Below are 27,741 nucleotides of genomic sequence, written 5' to 3' on the forward strand. Positions count from 1 at the left end.
TTTCTGCCTTATTTGGCACACTTCCTTCTTTCCCACCAAAAAAAAAAAAATATATATTTTTGTCATGTGGACTGTCTACTGCATTTTAGAATATCAGCACCCCCTACATGCACAGTCACCACTGGAATCTGCTTCCAGCATGGGCATTCAGGCTTGCCCTACAGCACCAAGGGTTTTTCTTCTCAGCCACTGCACTGCTTTGTTTTAAGTGAGAGAAGAAAAGATTCATACTGTAAAAAGGAGTTCTTTTGAGAAGGAGGTCAAACTAACATGAAATCGGCATTCTAAAAAGAGGACAAGGGATAAAAACCATGTTTTTTGAAAAAGGTTTTCTGTTAAAAGGATCTGCAGTTTTGTAGTACTGCGTAGTGCAGCAGTTCTCTGTGTGCTCCTAATGTGACATAATGAAAGAAAACGTTTTGACTTGTTACTCAAGTTTCCTTTCAACTTAGATGAGCATGCCCTACCTTTTGCCTAGTAGTGTTTGTTTGAATGCTTATCCAAAATTAGTTGTGTTTGATGTGGTTTAAAATATTTCATGCATGACTCTCGTGATTGCACAAGAATATTAAAAACAAGCAATAACTTTTTTTATGCATGTGACACCACAAATATGCAAAGACTGACTCATAAGTACAAGTGAATTTAGCTGTACTGGTTGAAATGATTGCCAGTTGCAGTGCACTATATCAGTACTGGGATAGATGTACAAGGTGATAATTACTCCATCTATGACATCCTATATTCTTTAAAATTAGCATAAATTAAAATCAGCAATGCTTTCCCTTAACATAATGCTCTTAAGATGCAGTGGCTGACTATATATACTTTGGTTCTTCCTGTTGTTGCAGCTGGTCATGCTCTTCCAGATGGGAGAAATCAAGGGTAGTAATCAGCTGAGGCAGCTAGTTCCACTTGTCATGAGTCAACCCTCAGCTTCACTACAAAATTTCTTCTGCATTGTGTTTTCATAGCTTTGTTTTCTGAAAAATCTGTTTATACTGACTCTAGCTGCAGGGTTGAAAGTATTTTATGTTCCTGTAGGTGTGGTCAGGTTTTTTCTATGATATGTTGTAAAGATAATTTGAAGAAACTAATTCTTTTCAAATTTCCTGTTAGCCCAGCAGAAGAGCTATATTTTGGATCCAAAGAAACTGGAGAGAAAAAATGTTTGATAGTTCTCACAAATGTCACTAAAAACGTAGTGGCTTTTAAAGTAAGTGTTTTATGTGTGACTTGGTTTGCTTTACTAAATGTGTAATTTTTACTTGTTAAGGAAGAAGAAATGCTATTGAACCCATTTTTTTTATTCTGTTGTGATGTTTGAAGCAAATCAAAGAAATCTTCTGACTGAATTTATGCCCATAATGTGCCACCTCTAAGGGGATAATCAGTATTACAAATCTTTGGGTCACTGACTGGGAAAGAGCTATAGTGATGATTAGTTTTTTAGTGAGAGTTTAATACTTCCTGAGGAAGAAAGTCTTGAGCTTGGAAAAGCCATCTTTTTAGAATTCTTCTTTTTAAATATTGGCTGAAAACAATTTAATAATGCTCCAGAATGATGGAGATCCATTTGCAAATGTCAACATCAAAAGAATGAATGCAGTTATATTTGCTTCAGAAATACTGAGTTAACTTGCATCTTTATATGTTTTTTTTCCCATATTTTGTGTTCTCTGTGCACTGATATAACTAAAGTTTCTATATTTCATATTAAAAATTATAACGGGTAGTCCACTTGATATTCTTGGCTGTTTTTAAATATGTATGCAAAGGAAAAATAGCAAATGCAAGAAAAGAAAGATAAAAGTGGTTGAGAGGAAAAAGAAGTCAAATACCAGAATCATATTCCTCCTACAAAATTATGTATTTTAGAGACTTGTCCTAATATTCAAGCTTTTGGGGATTTAGTTATTAAAGAATGAGGGAGGTTATGAAGCAGTTGTAGTTTGTGCATGCACTTACTCTGTGTTTGTTTGGTATTTCTTGTTTATAGGTGAGAACAACTGCTCCTGAAAAATACAGGGTTAAACCGAGTAACAGCAGCTGTGAACCTGGCACATCACTGGATATAATAGTCTCTCTTCATGGTGGTAAGTAAAAATTTACAATACCATTTTTAAGAAATCTGGATAAGTTTTATTAATAGATTGATGCTCTAAATACTGATGTTTTGTATGTACTCGCCGGTGTTTAAGACTGACTGACACCTATGTCTGCTTGACTTGTTTGAGAATGTTACTCTATGTTAAAAAAGCATGGATGTCAGGAAGCATTTCAGTAACTGCCCATACTGATTTACTACTCCACTTAGGTATAAGCAGCTGTTATCTTCAGCCCATTCTGTTTCTTGTCTTAAAAAACAAAAAGCCTGATTGGCAGCTGTCTCTCTTGTTCACTAGTACAGTGGGAGTTTATCTGCAGTAAGTCAGTTTCCTAAATTGTTGCAAGGACAAGTGAATTTGCTGGTGAATGCATTCTTTATAAAATTCTGGGTTGCTTTTGAATTGTTTAGATGAAACTAGTTCTGTTAAAACTATATAATTTTGGGAAAACTGAAATCAAAATTATTGAGCTTTAGAGAATGATTTCGTTATTTTTATTTCTAGTAGGTCACTATCTGGTGTCCTGCAATCAACCAGCTCTCATTTTATAGCACTTTCAAAATGCTTCTATACTCTTTGTAATATTGTCATTTTATCTAAGCACACATTTATTGATTTGGGTTTTTTTCTTCTTTGAGGGCAGGTTTTTCAGCTTCTCTGCAGGATCGCTTCCTTATAATGGCAGCAGAAATGGATCAGTCTTCTGGAGCGGGCGCACCAGAACTGACTCAGTTCTGGAAAGATGTCCCTAGGACCAAAGTGATGGAACATAGGTGAAGTTATGTTTTAACTGAGCACACAGATATTTGTACTCTTGCTTTCTAGATCAAAAGCTTTCAAAATGTCATTGGTGAACTGAAGAAGCCTTTTCAAGCTATCATTGCAATAGTCATTTTAAAAATTATTCAACCAGAACAGATAATAAAGAGCATATAATAACTGTTAGATAGACTGTTTACTATTAATTATAAAATGTTGCAATAAATTTGTGATTTTTAGTGTGCATTTTTGTTCCCTTTTCACAGGCTCAGGTGTCATGTCATAGAAAGCAGTAAGCCTTCTTCTCTGACATTAAAAGACAATGCGTTTAATGTTCCAGCAAAAACAAATGAAGATTTACATATACAGGTACTACTGTATTCCTTTGTGCTGCATATTGAACAAAATTATAAGATAAAAAGAATTTTTGCTGAACTTTTTTGGTACCTTGTAAATTATACTATTTGAAAAGGTCAGCAATTGAAAGTAACTAAATCAGTCATAGTGGTTTAATTACTTTGTTGAATGACAATGGTTTAATAAAGTGCTACTTTCAGTGCAGTTTGCTCATTCCTTTTACGTACATACCGACCTGGGGTACCAGTGAGCCTCAGTGGTATCTTTTGCTTCCTAGTGTAAAGATGCTACCTGCTTGATACAGGCTGTATGGGTTACCCATAACTTTAAGATTTGAAGCTCCTTTATGGAACAGAATCCTGAAGTATGTAGTGATAGAAAAGGTATTGCTGAGGGATCACTGTGAGAAGTCTTTTTTTTTTTTTCTATGCTTATAGTTAATGTCTAAATAGCTCAAAATTTCTGAGTACTTTCATGCACAGTAATTCTAATTTAATGAAGCTGTTCTATTTTCAGCTAACTCGTTTACTGCAAATTAATAAAAGACTTGAAGAGCAGATGAATCGCTGCCTCTGGTTCCAGCAGTTGTCAGTTGTTTTATCTTTGCTATCAGTTACTGTTGCTGCCTTCTGCTTCTACCTGGCTTCTGCCCAGAGAAGCTAAAGAGAGTTGCTGTGCCCTGGATGTGCTGCTGCCTATCGTGGTGTGTTGGAGTAGAAGAGATTGCAGTGCTGCACTCAGATTCTGAAACTGCCAAAATGAGGTTTGTGAGCCTACAGCAATGAACAAGGATACAGTTTGCTGGGGGGAAAAAAAAAAAAGAAGAAACGAATGACCAGCAAATGAAAATACTGAAATCACTTTCTCAGCTGACAATTAGAATAGGGCATGAGGAAGATGTTAGAGCTAGGGCCTATTTTCACTGTACAACTCAATAAAAAACTACTGAACTGGAAGGAGGAAACCACATACAATATTTAAGCTGTTTAGATTTTTTTTCCTTTATTCAACTACTTCAAATACAATATTTCATTTCTTTTCATCATATTCATTCTTACATTCTGAATTACTCTCATAGAAGATATAAGCAGTCGACTTAGTGTATTCTAAGGTTAATCTGTTCATTCAGGAAAACTTACAGGCATTATGTAGTACAGGCAGATTTTTTATATAATCTGTGTACATGCACATATAAAGGAAGATATTTGTTAGTAATTATTTTGGTAATTCAGACTCACTGCTTTCATTGGTTAAATTCCTTATTATTTTGCTTCTTCTGAATGCAAAGTTACTGTAAATATTTCTTACCAAGTAACGTACACACAAGACACTATTCCTATTCTTTTTTTTTTCTTTTTTTTTTTTGGTAAAGGAACTTGTATTCAAATTGCAGAAGGAGTGTGAGACTTGCCTTTTGGATTGTGATGGCCTATTATTGATTCATAAAAAGGCTATTAAATAGTCGGTGTAAGAACTTACTCTGAGTTGTGCAATATGGTTAAATTACAGATGAATTTATGAAGAAAGCCAGTCAAATCAGGAATTAAATAGTGTAGAAGGCAACATAAAAGTATTATATCTGCCATTTCACAGAAACTGTTGTGGAAATGGCAAATGAAGCTAGTGAGAAGTTCGCTGACAAGAATTCTTTGTATTCATTGCTGTAAATATGTATATTAAAATGATAAAAACTTAAAAGGAGACTGATGGTATCTTTCATACGTTTAAGATTTTCACTTTTAAAGAGATTTAAAAAGTTAAAATAATTCCATTACTAGAATTAATTTTTCCTACAAATTGGCTTTGTAACAGATCATTTAGTTTTGTCTGCTGACCTCAATAGATGAGAAGCAATTATTGAGGAAAAATAAAGGTCATACTCTACTTCTGTCTTTTTGCTTACAGTGTGTTGCCGATCTAGGATCATTTCTGGGAAACAGAAAAGGGCAGTTTAAAATAATGCATTAATAAACAGATTAACTAAAAAAGCCAGCAATTTGATTACTAAAAAAAATACAATTTAAAAAGCAAGATTACAGAAATGTTTGGCACACAGTCTTCTGTCCTTTCTTAATTTATACAATGTTTTACCACATCTGCATTTTCTTAATTTTTCATTAATCTCATTTCTGTTCAGTTTGTTTCTCAGTATTTTGTTTTCCTAATGAGTTGGCAATTTATATTATTCACTGCTTATTATGAAGCTGTTACTTGGGTTATTTTTATGTGCATGCAACTCAAATGTTTTACTTCCAACAAAGTGGGTTGTTGTCTTATTGAGAAAGGTAACGAAGTAATTTCTAACCTTAAGATAATAATAACCATGCTATTAAAATACCAATTCCTATTTTGGAGTGGATTGAATAGCACTTTATTGTAAAATTGCAAGAAATATATTCTTAAGAGTCTTTGCCAATATGAATATTTTAATGTTTTGGTGCTTTCATATATTTCAGTATTTTATTACTTATTTTGTTATTGGTATTTTCTTTGTATGATGAATCAGATGAACATCTTTTCTATTTTAATATGTTTTAGAAAAATACAGTTAAAAAATAAATATGAGGAAACACACAGTCTTGAATGTTTAGTCTCTTAAACATAGCTGTATCTCCTGACGTTTTCTTGTTAGTCTGCAGATACTTAATATGGGATCAGTCAATATGGTAATGATTGTTGTAGTAGTCTGTTGTTGAACAGAAGCTGTGATGATACTTGTCAGACAAATGTAGAATGGTACCACAAAGCAGATCCATGTGTATCTCGGTAAAATGAACTGTCGTCTAAACATCACACAGTAAATGGAAAAATATATATAAGAAAAAAAAGAGGCAAAGTAACAGTACCTTTTCTTAGCTTAACATTGACAATGGTCAACTTCCATGTTTTTCTTCTGTGAGAACTTCGTTGCTTCCATCATCACAAAGCATTTTCCCAATATTTTCCCAGTTGTCAGTTGTAGTTTCAGATTTTGTTTGCCAGCCCTCAGAAACACAGATTTCAGCCAGTCCATTTTGGAAGGTTTTGTGTTTAACATACACTGCATTACACAGTTCACAGCAGTAACATGATTTGGTACCCAAAATTGAGAGAATAGACAAATCTTGTTTTCAAATTTTTTACTTTTTTACAGTACATGAAACTTGGTTTATAAAGCTGGGGCATTTTAGAACTTTAGGCAATTCACAAAATAAGATTTGATTACATGAACTATCAAGATCTAAGATTTAGTTTTCCTTTTCCTCATTGCAGTGTAGTGGTTAACCTTGGCTTTTACAGACAATTAAGAGACAGCAGTGATTGTAAACCTAAAAATTGGCAATTTGTACCCCAAAAGACCACATGCTCCCTTCCTAGTAATTTTTGTGCCCTGTTCTGAGCTTCATTTTTTTACTATGTAAAAGATTAGACGTTTTGTAAAGAAAAAAAACAAAAAAAAACACAAAACAACCACAGATGTGACAGGCAGCAGTGCCAGGAGCAGGGTTTTTAAATTGCCTTTGTATTTCATCAGTGAGTCCCTGCTGTAACTAATTTGTCTCTAATGTCTGCCTTCAAGTTCTCAAACATTTTGCTGTTGCTTCCAGAGGTTTTTAGTTTATATGGGGTTTGTTGACTGTATGGGATTTTGTGGAGAGCATTTTAAGTCACTGCGCTGCCTTGGGGATCCTCATATTTTCGATGTAGTTGCACTGAAGTGTTAGGGTATAAATGCTGTTCTGTTATTAAGAATGGTGTTAGTTCATTCATTTTTTTATGCCTTTGTTGTGAAAGTGGACATTCAGTCAGAGTAATAGAACAAATAGAACTGTTCTGCAAAGCCCATCACCGGTGGCTGTAAGAATTCACTGGTTTAGGTCTCGTAGTCATTCTGTAGGGTGTTGTGTTCAAGACACAGGGGTGTCTGTATGTACAGAATATGTGTTCATCTAGAAAGAGCTAATCAGTTCTAATTAGCCAAGAAGAGCAGGTTGAGTCTTCTTTTCTGAGGTTGAAGAAGACATCTTCAGTCAGTTTCTGCAGTGCGTGTCTTATTTTCCCTGGAAGGTGGCTCACTGAGGAATTACCAACCTGGTGTTATAGCAGTTGCTACATTTCCATTACGTTTGTGTTAACACAGGTAAGTGATGATAAGTTAATGATTCCAATTAGGCATGCTTTTCAATATGCCTGTTTCTTGGGCACACTTCAGCTTCAGTAGCTTCTGGTTCTGTCTCCTGCAGCTGCTGAGAAATGTGACCTCCCACTTTCAGTTTTCTGAATCGTTTCAGTCCCACTTTTCGATTCAAACCTCACTGATCTTACTTTTGACACTTTTATAGTGCTTGCATACAGTAATACACATAGACACAACTCAAAAAATAAAGTGCAGGAAAACCACCTCTCCAGGAATGTGCCAGTTGTGAGAGGTTTTCCTTGTTTGTAGAGGAGGTGAGTGAAATTCCACATGCTGGCCTTTGCTGGGACCAATATAGGTAGATCTGTGCAATTACTACTTTGCTGCTTCTGAGTAGAAGTACTGAAATTCCCAAGTTGTATGAGCAAAGAGTCAGCAGTTTGCCAGATTTTTACCTGTTGGTATCACATCTCCTGGCTTAATTTATTCACAAGACTGATGCATCAGCCTACCTGTTTGTCATGCTCTAAGTCACTTCTGTTTTGCTAAACACTGAAGGAAGCACTGTGTGATGAATTATTGCTGTATGATTGCAGCTAATAGCACTTGTTTTTTAGATTGCAGTAGGCAATTTTTCCTGAAGTTAATAATGAAGTCCATATAAGAAACCCTTTAGACAAAAAAGAAAACAAAAAACCAACTATTTATCAGTTGCCAGTCATTGTAATCTTCACCATAGTCTAAAGTGTAGCACTAGCCTACCCAAAGGACTGATACAATCTTTCTTATGCCAGTTCAGGGTCTTTTGATATGTTAGTATCTGTTAGTAATACTTTATTCTATTCACTTAATACTAGTTTTGCTGGTATTGGAGCTGGTTGAAATGGTGGAAAACCTGAATATGAAAAAAGCTCTGTAGCTTCTGTTTATTTATCTTTCATTTTCTCTAGTCAGCAGTAGAATATATTCATTATTTTACTGTCACTTGGTGGTTTTGCACAAAATATTTGTGAAGGTTTTCCTTTCTCTTAAAAATATCGTATTTAGAAGGATGATAAATTATGTGTTTCCTTCATCTTGATTAGCTCTTAGGATAGGCCAACACTTGATGGTGACTTAGCCAACAAGATGCAGTGATTTTCTCGGAAGTATTCAAGGATTTATTATTTTTTCATTTTTGCAAAAGCATTAACTTGCCTCTCTTTTCTTTAGTCTTGATCAGAAATTGCTCATGAATCTGCACAAACTTACTTGACTGAGCAGCAAAAGACTTGACCTGTGGGAACTTGCCAGAACAGATAGTTGAATATGTACCTTTTGTTACAGACTCAACTACAAATAAAGGTTACATCTACTCATGTTGTTCCAGTACATGTATGTAAGATACCGTGAAGTAGCCACACAATAAACCTGCATTGCTGCTCAATGAGAAAGTAAGTGATAAAGATTCACCCTCGTGTTAGTTTTTATCCAGACAGTCAGGAGGGCAAAGTGGAAAAATGCTACATAACGATATGGTCTTCCCACAGCAGGTTATCTAAGTGGTCTCTCTAGAGTAAGTGTTCCTCTAATTTTGAGCTCAGGAGAGGGATCAAAAACAACCTTGATAGGGTCTGATCCACTGTGTTTTCCTTAGGTTTGCAAAGAAAAGCTTCGGACAAGAGAGCTCAAATCCAATTCTCCACTATCAGTCCCACCATGACCATAATCTCATTTTGTGTTTATGATGAAATCTGAATTAAGATATCCTCTGGGCAATGATGATGTAGCCTAACAAATCCTGTGTGGCATTTAATTTTTCAAAATTACAACTCTCTTTTATTTCCTCAGCTCTGTGTCTGTTAAAATAATTGCCAGTTTTATTTTTGACAGCTTGGAGCTATATCTGAACACCTGTTCTTCAAGCCTCAGGGAAAATGTCAGAAATGAGGAACACCATTTAAATAAATATAGATTACAATAGTAGTGTGAAAAACAAGCATAAACAGAATTTGTTAAGCTTTTTCTCAAGAATGCTACAATTGATAAATTGCTGAAAGGAAAAGTGGATCTGGGCAAACATCACAAATGCTTCATTAATCTGGTGCAACTGACAATTACAGATTGATGATTGACCTATGGCATCTGAATTACTATAATTCTCATGCCCTGAAGTCCATTTTTCCTGTACCCAAGTAGCATTTATCTTTTTTTTTTTTTTTTATTTTTACAATTTTGTTTGGAATTGAGACTTGCAGCTGATGGTGATGACTCATAAAAAGATTTTGTAGTGTGTTCTAGAGAAAATCACCTTTTCTTCTTGAGTTCACAGTTTAATGGACTTTGTTCTGCAAAGAGGATGTATAAACATGACTTCTCAGTCCATTCTGGAATTAGGTGTGGGAAACCTCAGGACAGGAATGCTCCTTCATGCTAATATGTTGCAAATTTTAAATACAATCCTGAACAAATATGTGTTGATGTATATATAATCTCGGATATTGCTGTTCTATCAGGCATTGTGATTGACATGATGCATCTTCCCCACGTTGAATGTGTGTAGGAGTTTGGGTGTTAAATCATTTATTCCCAGCCCATACTGAAAGTACACTCCAGTATTCCTATGCTGACTGTCCTGTATTGCTATATGGATGAGGAATGTAGGGAACCGGTTCAGACGCTGTTCTGAGAATCTTCAGAGAGAGCATTCACTTACTCCAGCAAGTTCCCAAATTGGGGAAAATTGCAAAAGCATCACAGAAAGAGTTACTAGCTTCTTTCACTACTTTGCCTAAGTGCATCTGCTGGAAAACTTGAGAAGTATTACAAAATAAACAAAAGGTGAGGTAGCCAAGGAAGGAGCTGTGTCTTGGTTTTGTCTACTCTAAGCTGCACACTGAAAAGACAAGGTAGACAGAATGATTTTGTACTCTGTCCATTTTCAATGAGAATACCTTCCATTAACCATTTCACATTGGAAAAATATCTGAACTTCCTTGGTCACATAGATGCCATCTCATAGCAGCCTGGCCCAATGAATGGCAAAGCTTTCAGATACAGAAATACAGGAAAAACACAGGAATACACTTCCTTTTTAAAATTCTCCTTGGAATTATTTATTGTAATTGAAAATACAATGTTGTTCCTGTTAATCCCTGGAAAACCCAAGAATGTTTGGAAGAGCCATCCCATGTTTACAGGAGATTCACAGACAAGGGTCATAGAATCATAGAGTAGCTTGAGTCAGAAGGAACCCATAAGTGTCAGAGTCCAACTCCCTGCTCCTCAAAAACTACCGAAAGCTAAATCATATGCCTAAGAGCATCACCCAGACGCTCCTTGACCTTTAGCTTGGTGCCCTGACCACTTCCCTGGGGAACCTGTTCCAGTGACTGAAATGAACTTGCTCATTCTGTAATGTCTTTTCACCTTTGTCCCTGTTTGCCATCAGTACTATCCTTGTAGCATTTGAGCATTTGAGCACTTTGCTGCTTTTTCATATATTTATCATAACAGAAATCCTGTAGAACAGGTTGGTTTTATTGCCATTACACACATGGAAAACTACATCCAAAATGATCACATTTGCCACTCCAGCTATAATGACTGTGATGTCATTAATCAAAAATGTTACATGAAATGATGTGCCAAAACAGGTTGCCTTACATAAAATGATGTGCCAAAAAGTTTACCAACTTTTGGACCGTGAAGATTCACTCATTTTAATGTATTCATGGATCAAAATAGAGCTGGGACCAGGTAGAGAGGATAGAAGCTTTCAATTTTGTGATTAAAGGAAAACATTTTTAATTCAGAAGTAATTTCTCTTCTTGAACATCATTTGGGATGAGTCAGGATAATGAGCTGGTGCTGTGCAACATGTGGTGTCTTCTCATGTTCTTCTGCACTGTATCAAAGTAAGTCACTTGGATAGAGCTGACTAATTGCAGTAGGTGGCATGACATGGGCTGAGTTTCAGGTAGTATCCCTGTGTTTTTGGCATGTGTTGCAGTGTTTGAAGTTTTTGCTTTCTTTCATAAGAAAAAGTCAATGATCACTTCCCGCGGTGCTGAATCAAGGATATTTGCTGTATGTATTGCTCAGGTGACAAGCATCTTCAGTGCGAAGTTGCATGCAATTAAAAAGCACTTTAATGTTTTGTGACATGCTCTACTTGTACTTTAAAGAACTTTCCAAATGTGTTACTTTGCAGTTTGATTGTAATGTAGCACATGTTAACATTTTTGTTTCTATCTTAGGTAGTATTTCCAGTGTATTTTAAAAACAGAGTTCAGGTCTTCAGGAACACTGTAAAGTTGCATTGAAGTTGCAAAGGAACATTAAGTCCGGAGAAGTTCTTTAGAGCAAATACATAATTCCTGCTAACACTCCAGTACAAATGAGTAGAGTGCTAACATGAAGGCTGTAGAGGGCTAATAAAAACAGTTAATTAAGGCATTAGGATTTTGATCATTCTTATAGTAACAGAAGATGGAGAGGTTTTAACATGTTGATATGCTTATTACCAACTTTGCTGCAAAAATGCACTTTCCAGCATCTCTTTCAAAAAATGAGTAGGATGAAGAAAAAGCAGCAGGAGGGATTAATTTAGACAAAGCAGCTCTAAGAACCCTATAGGAGCCAAAATCTTTGGGACCCCTTAAGCTCCTCCTTAAAAGGACAAGGAAGAGATAATTTTTTCAGTGTCTGATGTTGGGTTTTTTTAGCTGGACTGCTTCAATGTAGCCTGATTTAAATCATCTTCACACACACTCATTGTTTTGACACAGCAACGAGCTAGTGGCTCTGATAGCGTGCAAGGGTTCTTGCCTTGCTCCTGCTGCTGAGGAAGGGAGGACCTTGCAACATCTACTTTCCAGACTGTATATAATTTATCAGTAGAAATGTGGGATTGAAAAGTCTTCCAAGCAAGCAGGAACAAAGAAGGACAGCAATGAGTCAGCTGGGGGTATGAGTAAGATATTTCTTCCCTCCAATTTGGGCTTCATCATCCCCACTGTATTTCCCAAGTATGATTTCTAAATCTCAACATCCAGATTGTACCCAATCATATACTGACCCATCAGTGCAAAAGAAATATGCAAGATTTGTAGCAGGACTGTCTTGTTAGCAGTGTAATGTGCAATCTTCTGGTTTGTCAGCAAATCCAGACGTTTCAAAAAGCCATCTGGCTAAGTGAAGCCTTCTAGTTTGGCTGTTGCCAGTTACTCAGGTGCTGTTCCTCAGCAAATCCATTTTCAGTTCTCAGCTCCCCCTCACTCTACACCATTTTGAATTTTGCAAGCAGAATTAAGAATATTAGGCCAAATAGGTTTATATCTGTTGGTGACTCAATATTCCTAACTTCACCTCTGCTCTTTGACTGGTGGCCAGATTTCCTTTCCACAGATGATAGTACTCAATGTTGTGATTTAGGTCCTCTTAATTTCTCTTTTTAAGTACATCTGAACTTGCAAAGAATAACGGAAAGATGGGATCGTCTCCCAGTTGAATTAGATCTTATCCTGTGGGTGAAAATATCATGGTTAGGTTACAGTGTATTCAACCTGAAGGAAATAGATTTTCAAAGTTCCTTTTTGAAGTGTTCCCACTGCTGAAATTCAGGGAGCTGTGTATCTGCTTAGCAAATTGTCTGTTTCTTTGGTAGAGTTTTCTAGATCTGAGTCATGATTTAGCAAAACAGGATTGCATGCTAGTGAAGCATTCCTGTCTTTTACATTAGGTTACTGCTTATGAATCATCCTGGAATCAGAGAATCGTAGAATGGTTTGTGTTGGAAGGGACCTTACAGATAACCTCTGTCCAACCGCCCTGCCATGTGCAGGGACACCTTTCAATAGATCACATTGCTCAAAGCCCCAGTCTGTTCTTGAACACTCCCAGGGATGGGAACAACTTCTCTGGGCAACCTGTTCCAGTGGCTCACCACCCTCACAGTAAAGAATTTCTTTCTAATGCCTAATCTAAACCTGCTCTCTCTCAGTTTAACGCCATTTGCCCTTGCTCTATCACTACATGCCTTTGTGAAAAGTCCCTCTCCAGCTTTCATCATCAGGAATGGGAGAGGTTCACAGATAAGCCTCTGAAGAAAACAAAGTGCTAACTCAATTTTGTGATACCAAACTCTTTAGGATAGGTGTTTGAAATATGCCTATGGTGCATCCTCCTTCCTGAGGACAGGCTTCAGGAAGCTGTCTGGAAAAATGAAGCCTTTCCCTCCTTGCTTCTCTCAGCGTGCTTTGAAAAGGTGCAGGATTGGGCTATTGGGGAACTCAGATTTTAATATCTTCCCTACGACAGTTCTGTATGTTCTTTCTCCTATAAAGAAGCACTGATATTAAGTGAAATTATGCAGTTATCTCAGATCTCAAATGAAACATGATTCCATTTCCTATTTGTTATCACTTCCAGCAGTACAGCAACCATTCTACATGCTTGCAATTGTATGTTCTTTGATGACTTTCTTCCAACCTCATCTGCTCTGATCAGTGTTTTGGTTTTTGTTGCTGCAGCTATTTCCCAGTTTGAGGTAATGGCTGCTTTACCCACATGCACTATTTTTCCCCAAAACAAACCAGGGAGACAGCTGATATCCAGGCACTCACAAAACCAAACACAGCAAAGCTGAGTGTTTTCTGGGCTGATACTAGAGGCAGACTAGCACCATAAGAAGTGTTTCTGCAAACCCATGTTATGTTGGCCACCTTGCATTTTGTGTAATTATTGTAAGCGCATCAGTCCTGCTTCCAGTCATAGAAGCAGAACTACAACTGACTGTTCCTCTTGTGTGTGTTGGGCTTTGCAAGTGGATCTGTGGCCTGGAACTAAGCTGTGCAGTGTAAATTTAAACAACTGTGAAATTAAAAAAAAACCCTACAATGTGGGAGTATAAAAAGTAGAAAAGGCGTTGCCTCTGTGTAAGCTCTGCTCAACAATAACAAAAACATCTCTGTGTAACCAACCCTGTGTTCAGCACAAATCCAAAACACGGTCCCATACCAGCCACTGTGAAGAAAGGTAACTCCACCACAGCCAAAACCAGCACATTATATTGTGACAAACCAATAGAGACTGAAAATCCTGAAAACAGTGTTTCTTGGAATAGTGATCATACAGAGAAGATGTGCATAGTTATATGTCAGAGCTCTGCACAATTTGGGATTCAGTAATAACATGCAAGATGAGTTAAACACAGAGCAGGAGAGACTTCTACTTTCCTACCAGCCTACAGGTATTTTTCCAAGTACTGCTTTGCCTGTGTGAAATTTCCATTGGAAAGGTACCCATTAGCAGATGTGCTAGTCTGGCCCCTGCTTATGGAGGTCCATGTGCAGGGATGATGTGCTCCATGTTCATTGGCCTCATGCAGGACTGAGGCAGAGGCTTCCAAACTTGCACAAGTGGGGTGCGGGAGTGACAGACCTTGTCTCATGTGTGCTGTGTGTAAGCATAAAGTAGCTTTGCTGTCCTTGTGGAGCAAATCAAACACCCCCCAGGAAGCAGTAGTCACCAAAAAAAGTGGAAATTGCCTTGGTGGCCAAACTGAAAATTGCTTTGAACAATAATGTGAACATGTTGTCTTGACTAGCAAAGTCATCTCTGATTAATGATGGACAGGTGTGCATTTGAATGCCCTTGCAGGTAAATTTGTTGTCTCTCAAAGCAAAATACATGTTAGGGGTTTTCAACCACATTCATAAATGTAAGGATCTTTTTTGCCAACGTGAATGGGCCAGAGGGCTGAACACCTGGCTTACACTGCTCCGAAAACACAGTCTGGCCTAACCAGGGGCATAACTGCTCTCGTGTTTTCTCCCAGATTTCAGCCTGGAAACACAATGATGCTCCAAATATAGCTTTGTCACAGCAGCAAAAATGAATGGCCTTTGTACATGTATAACACTGGACAATTTTTAGGCTGAATAGTGAATTGATTCTCAAGAGAAGTAAAAGGAAAAATAGGGGACTATTTAGTGATCAAATTGCTGGTTTCATCAGTATTTCCCTGTTATCAGTGCAGGCAGTGACTAGATAAAAAACCTGTTAGTAGAGAACTACAATTTTGATTGCAAGAAAAAGTAAATAATATAAAAACTGTAAGTACTGCAAATTGAATTGACACTTCTACCTATCTCAGCTAAAAAGAAAATAGTTGTATTTATTAGTAACTAGCAGAGCTGGTTGTGCTTATACTGATGCTATTCACATCCAGCTACTGATATGAATGGGACTTTAAAACAAGTGAAAATAAACTATAAAAAAGCCTCACTTGCTGAAAAGAGATATATGCCTGAAACTGATGCTCTTCTTAAGTAAAGAGCTTGATACCAAAAAGTAATCTAAGCCATTTTATATGAACTGATGACCAAAAATGTAAACAAATTATATTTCAAGTTTTTACTTCCATATTAAAATATTATATCAAATATTTTTAGTTAGAAATTTGTTGAGTAAAATTTCTAATTGGTTATATTTCTTCTCCAGGAAATGTACAGAGTTCTGCAACATGAAAATGAGTTGCAAACTCCCTATCTAGAGACATACCTCCTTGGGGTAGGAATCTGTATCTTCTTTGAGGCTAGGGATATATGGTACTGTTATTTACAATAGGATTTCCTTCCAGAACTCATCTGATAACTCACAGCATGCTCTGCCAGAAGCTGTGTGAGAAACTGATAGGTAATTCGCAGTATAGTTTGCTACATAGTGCTGGAGGATAATGGAGTCAAAATTTTTTTGAGGTAGAGCAAATAATTTAATTGCTATAAGGCAGTATGTTGCAAGGATTTAGACCTGAAGGGCCCTGGGTAAAGGTGGTAGGTGCTCCAGAAATTCTGGAGGGTTGGAAAGCAATTTTACATTATGGAATGTAAAGGACTTAAATTGTTTAGCAGCTGAAATGAAAATAATAAGCACCTCTGTTACATGTCTTCAGCCAAGGGGCACCTGGTGATGCTGAAGCAAAGAGCTGGCATACACACTGCAGGCTGTCAAGGAGGATGAGGGGCTAATGGCACTGGGTTCATCTTTGCTGGCCACATCTAACTCAGGAGGCAGAAATAAGTGTGAAACAAGGAGCTCAGCAGGCAGGGGTTTGCCTGTGTTCTTTTTTTCTAATAGCTCTGCATCATACTTATTTAAAATGTACTATAATTACTAGCTATGGTAATCTTCAAACACCGAGGGTGATCAAATGCATCAGCTTAAGAATACAATGCTGACATTAGAAGGAAGCGACTTACCCTACATAGATAAGCTGGTGCCTGTTGGAAGAAGGGAGCAGTTCCAGATAATTATGTCACAGTAGTGCTGTAGTGAAAATCAGCAATTTTCCAAAATCCATGCTGAAACAGATCTGAACTGTCCTATCAGATTTGCTTTGCAACCTGATTGTATAGGAAAAAAGAAAAAACAAAAAGGTTGAAATCTTAATAAATAAAGCAAAAAAGACAGGATTGAACTCTATTGATATCCTATCTGGAAATATTATATGTAGATAATGCATATAGTAGTCCTTTTACTGCCACAAAAGAGAAAATACTTCTGCAGATGATGAAGTTTTAAAGGAGTGAAGTGGGACTTCCCAGTTTTAGTGCTCCTTATCTCCCCTTCCCACAAGATTGGTAAATGACTGGGACTGCTCTTGCATGCACACGAATAATATAATGATGTAGAGTAGTCTGTCAGCACAAATCAGTGATTTCTTGGCTGTGGATAAGCACTATTCATAATTTATAACAATCACAATGCTACTGAATGCAGACCTGCTTATTCTTCAATCAGAAACTGAAAACTCTGGTATGATGAAGAACTGTTGGGTCTCCCATTGCTCAGAACTCTGACTGCAGGCTCTGACATATTTGAAGAACAGAGAAAATCTCTCAAAGGCATGACAGCCAGTAATGTTATTTGAGAGAATTGATCTAAATTAGACAGATGGGATTTGCACAGATGGAATACCCAGTGTCATTGGCAAAAATTACTCAGTTGTTTTATTGGAAATGTTTTAGACCTAAAACTGAGTAGTAGTCTTGCCATATCCACCAGGAGACTGTGCCAAGCACGTTAGTTTCACGGGTGTTTTAAACACTGCTCTCTGTTGTATCAACAAAGTCTGTGTGAAGGCATTTCATTTCAGAGAGATTTGCAAAAATGACAAGCTGGGGAAGAGAATACTCCTTTGCAATCCTTGTTGAGTGCCAACGAAAAAAGCTCTTGGAAAGTCTAGAAACTAAGAAAACCAATGCTGAAGTTTCAATGGAGAGTGTATGTGCTGAAGGCTGCAGGCTACTTGAAAATGAAGAGTGGATAAGCAAGCTGGCTTTCCTCAGAGATATTTGGGTTTTTTTCTTTGTGAGCTCAGTATAAATCTCCAGGGGAAAGATTGTCTTTTGCTGTGCTGCGTAAGGTACTTTCTTCTCTCATGAAAAATATGTAGACTTCCACACAGCAATATAAACCACTTTCTTTTTTTACCACAGGAGGCAGAAACTGTAGGAAATGAAACTTCTTCCTCTTCAATTCATTTAGATCCAAGCCTGAGGATTCTGAGGCAGAAAAGAACAGTTTCTGTTCACTGCCTCAGACATGGATGCTCACAAATGCAGGGTGCTGGGATGGAAGGACCACTTGTCTGATTTACACATGACCAGGAGAGGTTGAGCTCATCAGGAGTGAGTACCTGCATGTTTTACTGCATGGAAAACTGGCCCACAAACAAAGACACTGGTCTTTGGTCTGTGGAGACTGAAGTCCATGCTCCATTCCAGAGAGACTGCAGTTCCACCAGACTGTCCATGCATTTACTTGGAGGGGAAACTCTGTGTATATATACAAAAAATGAAGGAGTTGTTTCACACTGCTGCAGGATTTGCTGCTGTGCCATGGACAGCTCACTGCCCACTGCATGGCCTGCTCCTTCCAGAGCTGGCAGGAACTGAAGCCCTGCAGAACAGGTGAGGGCCTGTGAAACAGGAACCAAGAATGAGTGAGAGTGAAAAAGAGCCTGGTAAATTCTCACCCCAAACTCACAGGAGATCCACACCTCTTCCAATGTCAGATGTCCCCTGTGCTCCCAATGGAGACAGGAGGCAAGAGGGAGCTCCCATTTCCCCTGCAAGCAGCATCATCTATGCCCAGCACTGCTGGTGCCTGTGCCAGGACAGAGCAGTACACAGAAGTCTTCAGGCCCAGGATGGAGTCTGACGTATCTCAGCATGTTTATCAGTACTGAATCTGGGGGTGCTCAACACCTCCAAGTAATCCTGCTTACCCTATTGGGCACCCAAGGAGTCTCTTCTTCCCCTGACCCTGAAAGAAACTTGCTCTTCTCATATCAACTCATTGTTTTTCAGAAATCGAGAGTAACATTGGGGCTGTTACATACATTCTGTTTGGGATTATACATGTATACATGCATACATCTGTATGTCTATTTATCTGTGCACTTCTATTTGCATAAGTGCTTTATTTTTATCCATTTCACCAGACACTGCAGCATAAATGTCAGTGATTCCTGGCATCGTCTTTTAGCACAAAAAGAAAAACTGTGAAATGGCAGTCTCTTTGTGTATGCTTTTGCGATGGCACCACTCTAGTTCTGCTGTTATTATATGAGAAAAGCATTCAAATCCCTTTTCAAGAGACTCATAATTGAGACTCACAGTGGCTTGCTGCTGTTTAAGAGGTGCAGAAATATGCAAAGTGCATCAGACACAAAAGATGACCTTTTCTCAGCCTTGTCAGATGTAAACCAGCCTCTCCCCAAGCAGCTGGAGAGCTTTGTAGACCAGCTTAGAAATTTGTGTCACCAGCTTCATCAGGTTTCCGCTGTGTCTGTGCTTAGTGTTTCCCCTGGGAGCCCTTGGTGAGGCTGGTGGGAACAGGTCCTTCTACAGCAAAACCCCATTTTAACTCTAACAGGGTTGCAGCGATGCCAAGGGACTGAGCAATGCCAGGGCCTCTGGAGGCAGTCACAATTCTCACTCGTAACATGATTGTGCCTGCAGTTGAAGCCCTTTATTTCGTGACCTGCTGTTTCAAGAGGCATCAAGGACCATCTGAACACTAGGGAAGCAATTCCTTTAGCAGGACAACTTTAGCAATGAAGACAGGTTCAAAGGCTTCGGAGTGTGGTGGTTGTGGGTGTTAAATGGAGGTAAAAATACTTTCTCTTCAAAGGATGAAATGGAGGGCAGAGTAGGGAGAGTGAATCTCCTCAGGAGCAGTAGTCAAGGAGTTCAGCCCAGGGAGCAGCTGATGGTGAGCCCCTTTTGGACACAGAAATTCAGGCTGCAACCAACGACTTCTCAAATGACAAGAGGATGAGGAGATCCCTGGAAATAAGAAAGTTAGTTTAGATCAATGAATCAGTTTGGTACACAGGGGTGAATGCAAGCATGAGGACCTGAAAACAGCTGCATGGAATCCAAGGAGGCAGGATGCAGCAGGTTCAAATACCATGTGAAGAAAGGGCTGAGTCACGCAGAATTCCTTCACATTAGTATGTTTTGCAAACACTACTGAACATCTCTTGATAATTTTGTCTCACTGGAGAGGGGGTTCAAATTCCCTTATTTCAGTACTTCAAAGATGACACTTATATGAGATTATTTCCCTCCAGCTGCATGAATTCATTTATAAATTAAGTTTTCACCAAATTGAAATTTCATTCAAGTTCATATGAATTTAATAATAGTGTGGAGGCAAAATAAAAATCAAAATATTGAGAAAGAGCAGTATTAGAGTTCTAGGGGTTAGGATCTCTTCTCTGACAACTTGACATCATTATTTGCAAAGCCATGCATATCCTATTAGCTGAATGTATTTGGATCCTATGGTAGCTTGACAGTCCTAATCAGACACAGGTGGCTCCAAGCAGTAACTGCAAACAGAAAATCAGCCCAGCAAAGAAAACCAACCTGTGTTTCCCATAATCTATAGCTCAGAGTCTGTCTTGCTTCTGTAGCTTAAGCAGGGTCATGACTGTTCTCTCTCTGATTGTCCTGCAATGTTTTGCCTGTGGTCGGCAAGTATGGTACTTTGAGAAGAGCATATCAATCTAAAGCCAAATTGAATACAGGTTATGACTTCCACTACCTCCTAGTGCATTTTTCCCTTAAAAGTTGTGTTCAAAGCTGTTTCTTAAACAGAAGCATTTTTAACAGCAAATGACTCTGTATAAGCCTGGCAAAGGATAGGAATATTACAGCAGAGTCCTTTGCACTGATATTTGTAAGTTATTTCACGTTACTGTGCTAGTGGATTCTTTATCCTTGGAAGTTCAGGAAAATAAAGTTCATTGTCTTTAGGAATGGCTTCTACCATCCTTGTCAGCTACTTGCTGCTTCCTGGCAATCTTTAATCTTTCCTAGACAGACTTTCTTCTGAGCTTAGCTTCAGAAGCTTACTGGTGTTTTAAAAATCTTCAGTGAGGTCTTTCCTCCATCTTGCTGTAATAATAAAAGCTGTGGCTCATAGCATTGTTTCTGTGAAAATGGTGGCCATTCAATTTTTGCCTTGCTTTTGTTTTCCATTTACAATCCATTAGTGTTCTCTGGATATGATAGTTGCAGGATTATCATCATAGTCATTAATTTCACCCCCTAAAGTGAGGATTTACTGGGAAACACTGAGCATCAAATATTTGAACTGAACACAGAAAATCTGTCAACTGAAGAGCTGTTTTCCATAGGGTGCTGGACCCCAGCCATCTGTCCTCAGGTTGGACTCCAGCAACTGAAGCACGATGCAGAGCCTGACTGCTTGGAGGAGGATGTTTTACTGCAGACTGTGGGATGCTGTGGGAAGAGGTCTGAAACAAGGAAGGAGTTACATCAATCTACTAGGTGTCCTGGGTTAAAACAAGTTTAACTGGAAAACGTTTACTATTAATGTGGACAAAGCACAGTAGAGCAGCTAAGGCAGGAGAAGTCACAGGAAGGCAATGGGAAAGGCCAGAGCCACCTCCTGTATCCCCCAGCTGATTAGAGTGGGAGTTGGAGCACTAAACTGACACCTCACAGAGCCACCATCAATGAAATAGTCCCCTGTGGGTCTGGGTATGGCTTTCACTGTTGCTTCCTCACATTTACCACTCTTTTCCTTTTTTATAGTAAAAATGAAATAGGGGGTGTTAAATGTCTTCCAATTCAGCTCTTATAATAGAAGTGTCAGATTTCAAAGGACCCATTAAAAGCACTACTAAAAGCAGCCTCTGGGCTCAGAGTTGATGGGAAAAGAAGAAAAGAAATATAAAAGGGGTGTGTGTGTGTGGAGAGGAGATGCTGCAAAATGACAACTATGTCAAATGAAGTGGGGACAGGGACAGTCATTCCCTTGCTGACACTCATAATGTGGCACAATTTGATGATACCAAGTGAAAGCAAAGTGAATTTAATTTCATGTTCAGAAATATTTGTCACTGACACAAAATTAAATTCATAAAAAAGACATGATAAGTATCTATTATATAAGAAGAGTGTTTTAAACTTGAATTTTAACATAAAGGCACAATTCTGGGGCTTACTTCACTTTGTTTGAAATGATACTTTTAATGATCATTTTAATAGTCCTTCAGTATTTGCACTGGCTGACTGACTGTGACTTGTATTTACACAACTAAGTCTGATAGTCTATTGATTTTCTTTGATGTCCACACTTTGCTTGGACAGATATCACAGAGAACAGAAGGTATGACAAAGCTAATGGCTAAAAGGAAAGATTCTTTAAAATATGGCTAAAATAGGAGTAAAGTGATGTAAGTCACGCAACATACAGTTTCTTTTTTTTTCTTTTTTTTCTTTTTTTGTAATAAGTTTCTTTTATAAAAATTCCATATCCTGATGCATATAACTCAAACTTCAGACATCTCACAACCTTTTAAAAGTACTGGTTTTGATGCACATTATCAGATTACAAATACAAAATCAGAGAGGAATAATATGAGAAATAGGAATACCAACAGGAATAAAATTCTTGTTATCACATGGATGTGTGATCATAAAAGTGGGGGAAAAGAGTAGTCTGGTACCCTATAAACTACATGTGTGGAAATATTGAAATTAACTGAAGATTTTATACATGAATAAATATGTGCAGAAATAGAGAAAAATTGGGAAATAAATGGTTTACAAGGCTCTCATTTGCCACCAGTGTAAGGTCTGGAATGCCAAAAAACTATGCAATTGACACTACTAGCACAGACAGGATTATAGGTTGGGGCAACACTACTCAGACAAACAGTTAGGATAGTTTTTGTACCATTTCTAAAATAACAGGAAAACTGAGGAAAAAACTCATTGGACACAAGATAACATCACTCTTGAGAAAAAAAAAAAAAGACACTGGATATCAGTAAGACTTTGTCTTTTGTTCATGTCTTAATTGATTTTTGTAGGATACAATAGTTTTCAATCTTAGAAGAGAAAGAGCTCATAGGACACTTTCAAAATGACATTGGGTCAAGAAAGATAAAAGCAATGTTATCAAGAGATCAGACCAGAGGGCTGCTCACCAGAAACCTCTGCTTCTATTACTCTGACTTCTTGTGAGACCTCACTGAGGTTATTTTGTCTCCGTGTTCTGACTTCCACTTTTCCCGGATATCACTTTGCCAGTAGACTGTTTTGAAAGATTTTGAAAAGTACAAAACTTTAATTGATTGAAACTTGATAAGAATTCCTCTCTTTTAGGACATATATTGTAAGAGATGGTAGAGTCAGGTCTTCCCACAGTGAGAAATTATGAGCATTTAGTCTAGTCAGTAATACGGTCAGAAGAAGCTTTATTTCAAGTTGCCAAGATCTACAAAGCAGGGCCCCCAAATTTATGGGGCACCAAACAAAGTTCTCTTCTCATAACATGAGTAGCTATCTCCAACTCTGTTTTACAAAAAAAGAGGAGAAATATCTTCAAGGTTTTTGCCAGCAGCTTAAGGGTAAAAGAACTATCATGAGCCCTCCACTAAGTTCTCCAGGGCTGTGCTCTCTGCTCTACAAACTGCTTAGGCATATTAGAGTCATTGGTACTTTTTAGATTCACAAGCTTGAAGTGAGTAATTTAAAACTTAACTCTATTTTAAGTGTCTAAGGGGAGGTGAATCTCCCAACTTTTCTGATGATGCCAGTCTTGTTCACTGTCCTGTTGGCATGAAGGAAGTGTGGATTACTCCAGTAGGTGATAAAGTAGCATAAAGTCTATCTAACTTTTGATATAAGTAAGAATCATAGTTGTGCAAAGTATTTTTATGATATACTAAAATCATCAAGATGAAAATAAATCGAACATGTAGGAACTCTGCAAAATTATGCACTGTGGCAATAATGCAGTTTTCAAACACTGAGTAAAAGATAGGGAGAGTAAAATTTGACTTGATTGCACCACAACAGAAACATATTAAACATTGCTAACATCAGTACTGCTCTCCTCTATTAAGTGGGAGGAAAACCTTGCTGTGAAAGATGCTACAAACTGCTTGGTTAAAAACCTAACTCAGATATTTAAGATATCAGAATAGAATAGAAAACAAAAGAGAAGAATATCTCAGTTGGAAGGGACCTACAAGGATCATCTAGTCCAACTACCTGACTCTGCTCTGGGGTAGACCAAAAGTTACAAGCATGTTTTTAAGGGCATTGTCCAAGTGCCTCTTAAACATTGAAAGGTTTGGGGCATCAACGACCTCTCTACAAAGCCTTTTCCACTGTTTGACTACCCTTTCAGCAAAGAAATGCTTCCTAATGTCCAATCTGAACCTCCCCTGCTGCAGCTTTGAACCATTCCCATGCATCCTGTTAATGGATCCCAGGAAGAAGAGATCAGAAGCTCCTTCCCTGCTTCCCGTCCACAGAAAGCTGTCAGGAGCAACAAGGTCATCCCTCAGCCTCCTTCTCTCCAAACTAGACAAGCCCAAAGTCTTTAGTCACTCCTCACAGGACATTCCTTCCAGCCTCTTTGACATCTTTATTGCATTCCTCTGGACCCATTTGAGTTCCTTCACATCCTTCTTAAATGGTGGGTCCTAGAACTGCACACAGCTCACAGGTAATGCTGCACCAGCACTGAATACAGTGGGATAATCACCCCTTTTAACTGACTGATTGTGCTGTTTGATGTGCCCCATGATGTGGTTTGCCCTTTTGACAATAAAGGAGAAAAAGACTGAGATGAGCCAGAAATGTGACATGCCTTGTCCCAGATCAAAGGAAGAGGCAGGAACAGTCTTGAGGATAAATACTTGCAGATTGTCACATTCAATGAAGCTGTAGTTATCTGCTGTCTTTAACCACCTGCCCCATGGATCTCTCACTCCTAGATGAGAGTTCTGTTCACCACATTGTTTTGAACACCAGGCATCCTTTGCCTTTCATGGTTTACACAGATGAGTGTGAGACAGTTTGTTCACTGTCTTCTACAATGACAGCTCAAAAGGCAGACACAATCTGAAAATGCAGGCATATACAAGCATCAGCCATTTGATTTCAGATAATGTCTTAGAAATGTATGTTCCAAAGCTCAAAATTTTACACTCTGATTATTAGCTATGTTGTGAAAAATGCCATAATTTCTTCTTTGTATTTTTTTACCATTTGTGATGTGCTGCTTGAAGATATCTGCTGTCCTACATCTGGATGAATCTCTACTGAGAGTCACAATAAATCATTGACAATATTGCAAATCCAGGAACTGTTTATTATTATCCAAAGATATTAATTCTCATAGGATTGAGAGATAACAAAGGAACAGGCTATTCTGTGCTGCTACAAAGTTATCTAGATTGAAAGCCATAAACAATATCACAACTGGAAGTCAAAACTGCCCTGCACCAGAAGCAGTGCATGAGGTATTGAACAAGTTGCAACCTGTGCTCATTAAAGCCACACTCCGCTCTGGAAAAGAGAGAATGTATTTCTTAATGGAAGTTGTTTCATAATGTAAACTTTTAGAGAGACTGATTTCCTAATATGGGCAGTGAGGTGCTTCCACAAATCTTGAGCAATTGTCTTTTTTAATCACAAAGGCTGGGAGGCATGCTGGATAGCTCAGAGAGTATTGTTCCTTCTCCTTGACAACTGAACATAAATAAAGCAATATCACTTCATTATTTCATTATATAACTAGTATTAAGAACACAACCCAGGGTAATATAAACAAAAACTTTGCTACTTCCCACATTTTAGCTGTCACGCAGTTTTAACTCTGTTCCCTAAAGAAAAAAAACCAACCAAACAGGATTTGACAGTAGCAATAAAAGCTACATTTCTCAATATTTTCTGCTCAACTGCCTGACCTTAGACTTGTCAATAACTATCCTTAGGAATAGTATCAACATTAGTTAAATTTTCCATCTCAACTTTTTTTTTTTTCTAAGAAGACTTTCTTTCCTTTATATGCTAGTTTGTGGCTGACAGTCATCCTTGACATTGATTGTCAGGTTGATTTATATTAAAAGGATCAAAGGGAGAGTCTTCCTAGGCTGTTCCCTGTGGGATATGTCACTGATTTCTGTAACAACACTGTTATCATTTTTAGGAGCTGCTTTCACCAGGCCTACAGCAAGGATGGTAAATAACAATGACTGCACACTGTAATGTCAGTGTTTCTTGACTGCAGGTCTTTGTCATCACAAGCCTATGCCTGTGAAAAGCCTTAATGACTTCAGTGAAAACACCTTCAAGTAACTTTGTTGAGTGTTGAGGATAAAGAAAAGGAGAGAGCAAGGAACAAACTTCGTGACACTTTGGGCTGGATTAATTAATTTGTCAATTACTCATATGTAATATTAAAAAACTTCTAATGTCAATATTGGAAGTCGTGTGAACCATTCATCATATCCTTGTGTATATAAGTTGTAAGCATAAATAATTGTTTATATACTGATCACTTTAAACAATCCAGACAGTTATTACATGAACTTAATTTGAAAATGAAGAGTCAAATGTCTCATCCACTCCTGGCTCCTTAATATTTCTGAGAAGTAGATTAGATTTTGCACAAACTTAAAAAGTATACCAACTTCCTTGATCCTGATGGATCAGACAGACCACAAACCACTGATGGCATGCAATGGTAGACACATATTCCATGTCTAGTAGAAGTAATATCTGATATGGACAAACAGTGTCATAAAAATTTTGTTAATATTGAATATTTTCCTCAGCAATGTGCAGGAATGAAGTCATGGTAAAGACAAGAGAAAATGCATACAAGAATGAACTAATGGACTTGAGAAGAATGACAGGTAACTTTTACAACAGGAATTTCAGCCAAAAGCAAAATTGGAACCTGGGGTAAAGACATATTTAAGACTTTGAAAAATAAAGTAACAGGATTTTTTTTTGATATCCATATAACTGCATTGCCATTGCTTTTAATGGAATTGATTTAAAAATATTTACCTTTACCCTTAGACCATCACAACTCCAACCACACTGTTGGTAATTGGGTTTGGGTTTTTTTGTTAACATATAATATAATGACAAAGCTTTGGTTTTGGTTGTGCTGTGTGATGCAACACAGACATGTGCAGGAAATCTGCATGAAGTGCTCTTGTGTAATCGGTGCACACATGGGAAGATGCCCAAATGATGGGGCAGCATTGCAAGTTGTCCTGTTCTACCCAGCTCTGTCCCAGTGCCTTCAGTGGGGAAGTACAGCTGGTCTGGGGAAGCTGGGGCTATGGCACAGCTGCCTGGCATTCAAGCAGAATTTTGAAGGCTGTGTAAGGCAAAGCTGTGGAGCCAGGCAAGCACAGGCCATCCAAGGAGGCTGGGACTTCTGCCACTCCACAAGTGGCAAAGCTACTCAGCAAGTCTGGACTGTGATCCCAGCAGCATCTGCTGCTCATGGCTGGAGTATAACCAGCCCAGGGACACCAAACTGTTGGTAAGAGTCCACTGCATGTCTGTTACACAGAGATGATTGGTGCTCTTGGAGATAAGCCAAAGTATATGGGATTTTATGGTGTAAAATGGGGACACATGACATAAGGCTTGTGGGATACCCATGTCCTCATGGAGGAAGCATTAAAGGCCAGACAGAAACCCCTTGAGGCCCATGTTTTGGCAAATAAATTGTGCCCTGTGTGTCAGGATATAGATTTCAAGCATTACTAATCAGAGTAGTGAATTTGGACAAGTAGCTGAAGATAGACATGAGAAATTTTGCCCTGTTACAGGCCAGCTGACTCCCTGGGTCTCCTCCTGCATAGGATTTTGTGAGGAGGGAGGAGAAATGGTCTTATAAAAATACAAAGCAAGCATGCACAATAAGGGTCTTTTACAATGGTAATGGCATGCTCATGCTTGTAATAACTAGAGTCCTCCCCGGCAGCCATCTATTGACATGCTGTAATAACAAGCTACAATAAGATACCATACTGATTAAGTGGAAATGTTAGAA

At 38.1% G+C, this 27,741-nt stretch overlaps 1 protein-coding gene across 2 annotated transcripts in view; it reads left to right on the forward strand.

The window, feature by feature from the left end:
• MOSPD2 (motile sperm domain containing 2) overlaps window positions 1-5,800 on the forward strand; it is a 33,136-nt gene extending 27,336 nt beyond the window's left edge. For both annotated transcript variants that reach the window (XM_064646665.1, XM_064646666.1), the window contains exons 11-15: window positions 1,120-1,216; window positions 2,000-2,096; window positions 2,752-2,881; window positions 3,134-3,236; window positions 3,741-5,800. In XM_064646665.1, coding sequence (XP_064502735.1) covers window positions 1,120-1,216; window positions 2,000-2,096; window positions 2,752-2,881; window positions 3,134-3,236; window positions 3,741-3,887 — 574 coding nt within the window. In that variant the 3' untranslated portion in view covers window positions 3,888-5,800. The remainder of the gene's footprint in view (window positions 1-1,119; window positions 1,217-1,999; window positions 2,097-2,751; window positions 2,882-3,133; window positions 3,237-3,740) is intronic.
• Window positions 5,801-27,741: the final 21,941 nt, after the last annotated feature.

This window comes from Pseudopipra pipra, chromosome 2 (genome assembly GCF_036250125.1).
Source record: "Pseudopipra pipra isolate bDixPip1 chromosome 2, bDixPip1.hap1, whole genome shotgun sequence".
NCBI classification, from domain to species: Eukaryota; Metazoa; Chordata; class Aves; order Passeriformes; family Pipridae; genus Pseudopipra; species Pseudopipra pipra.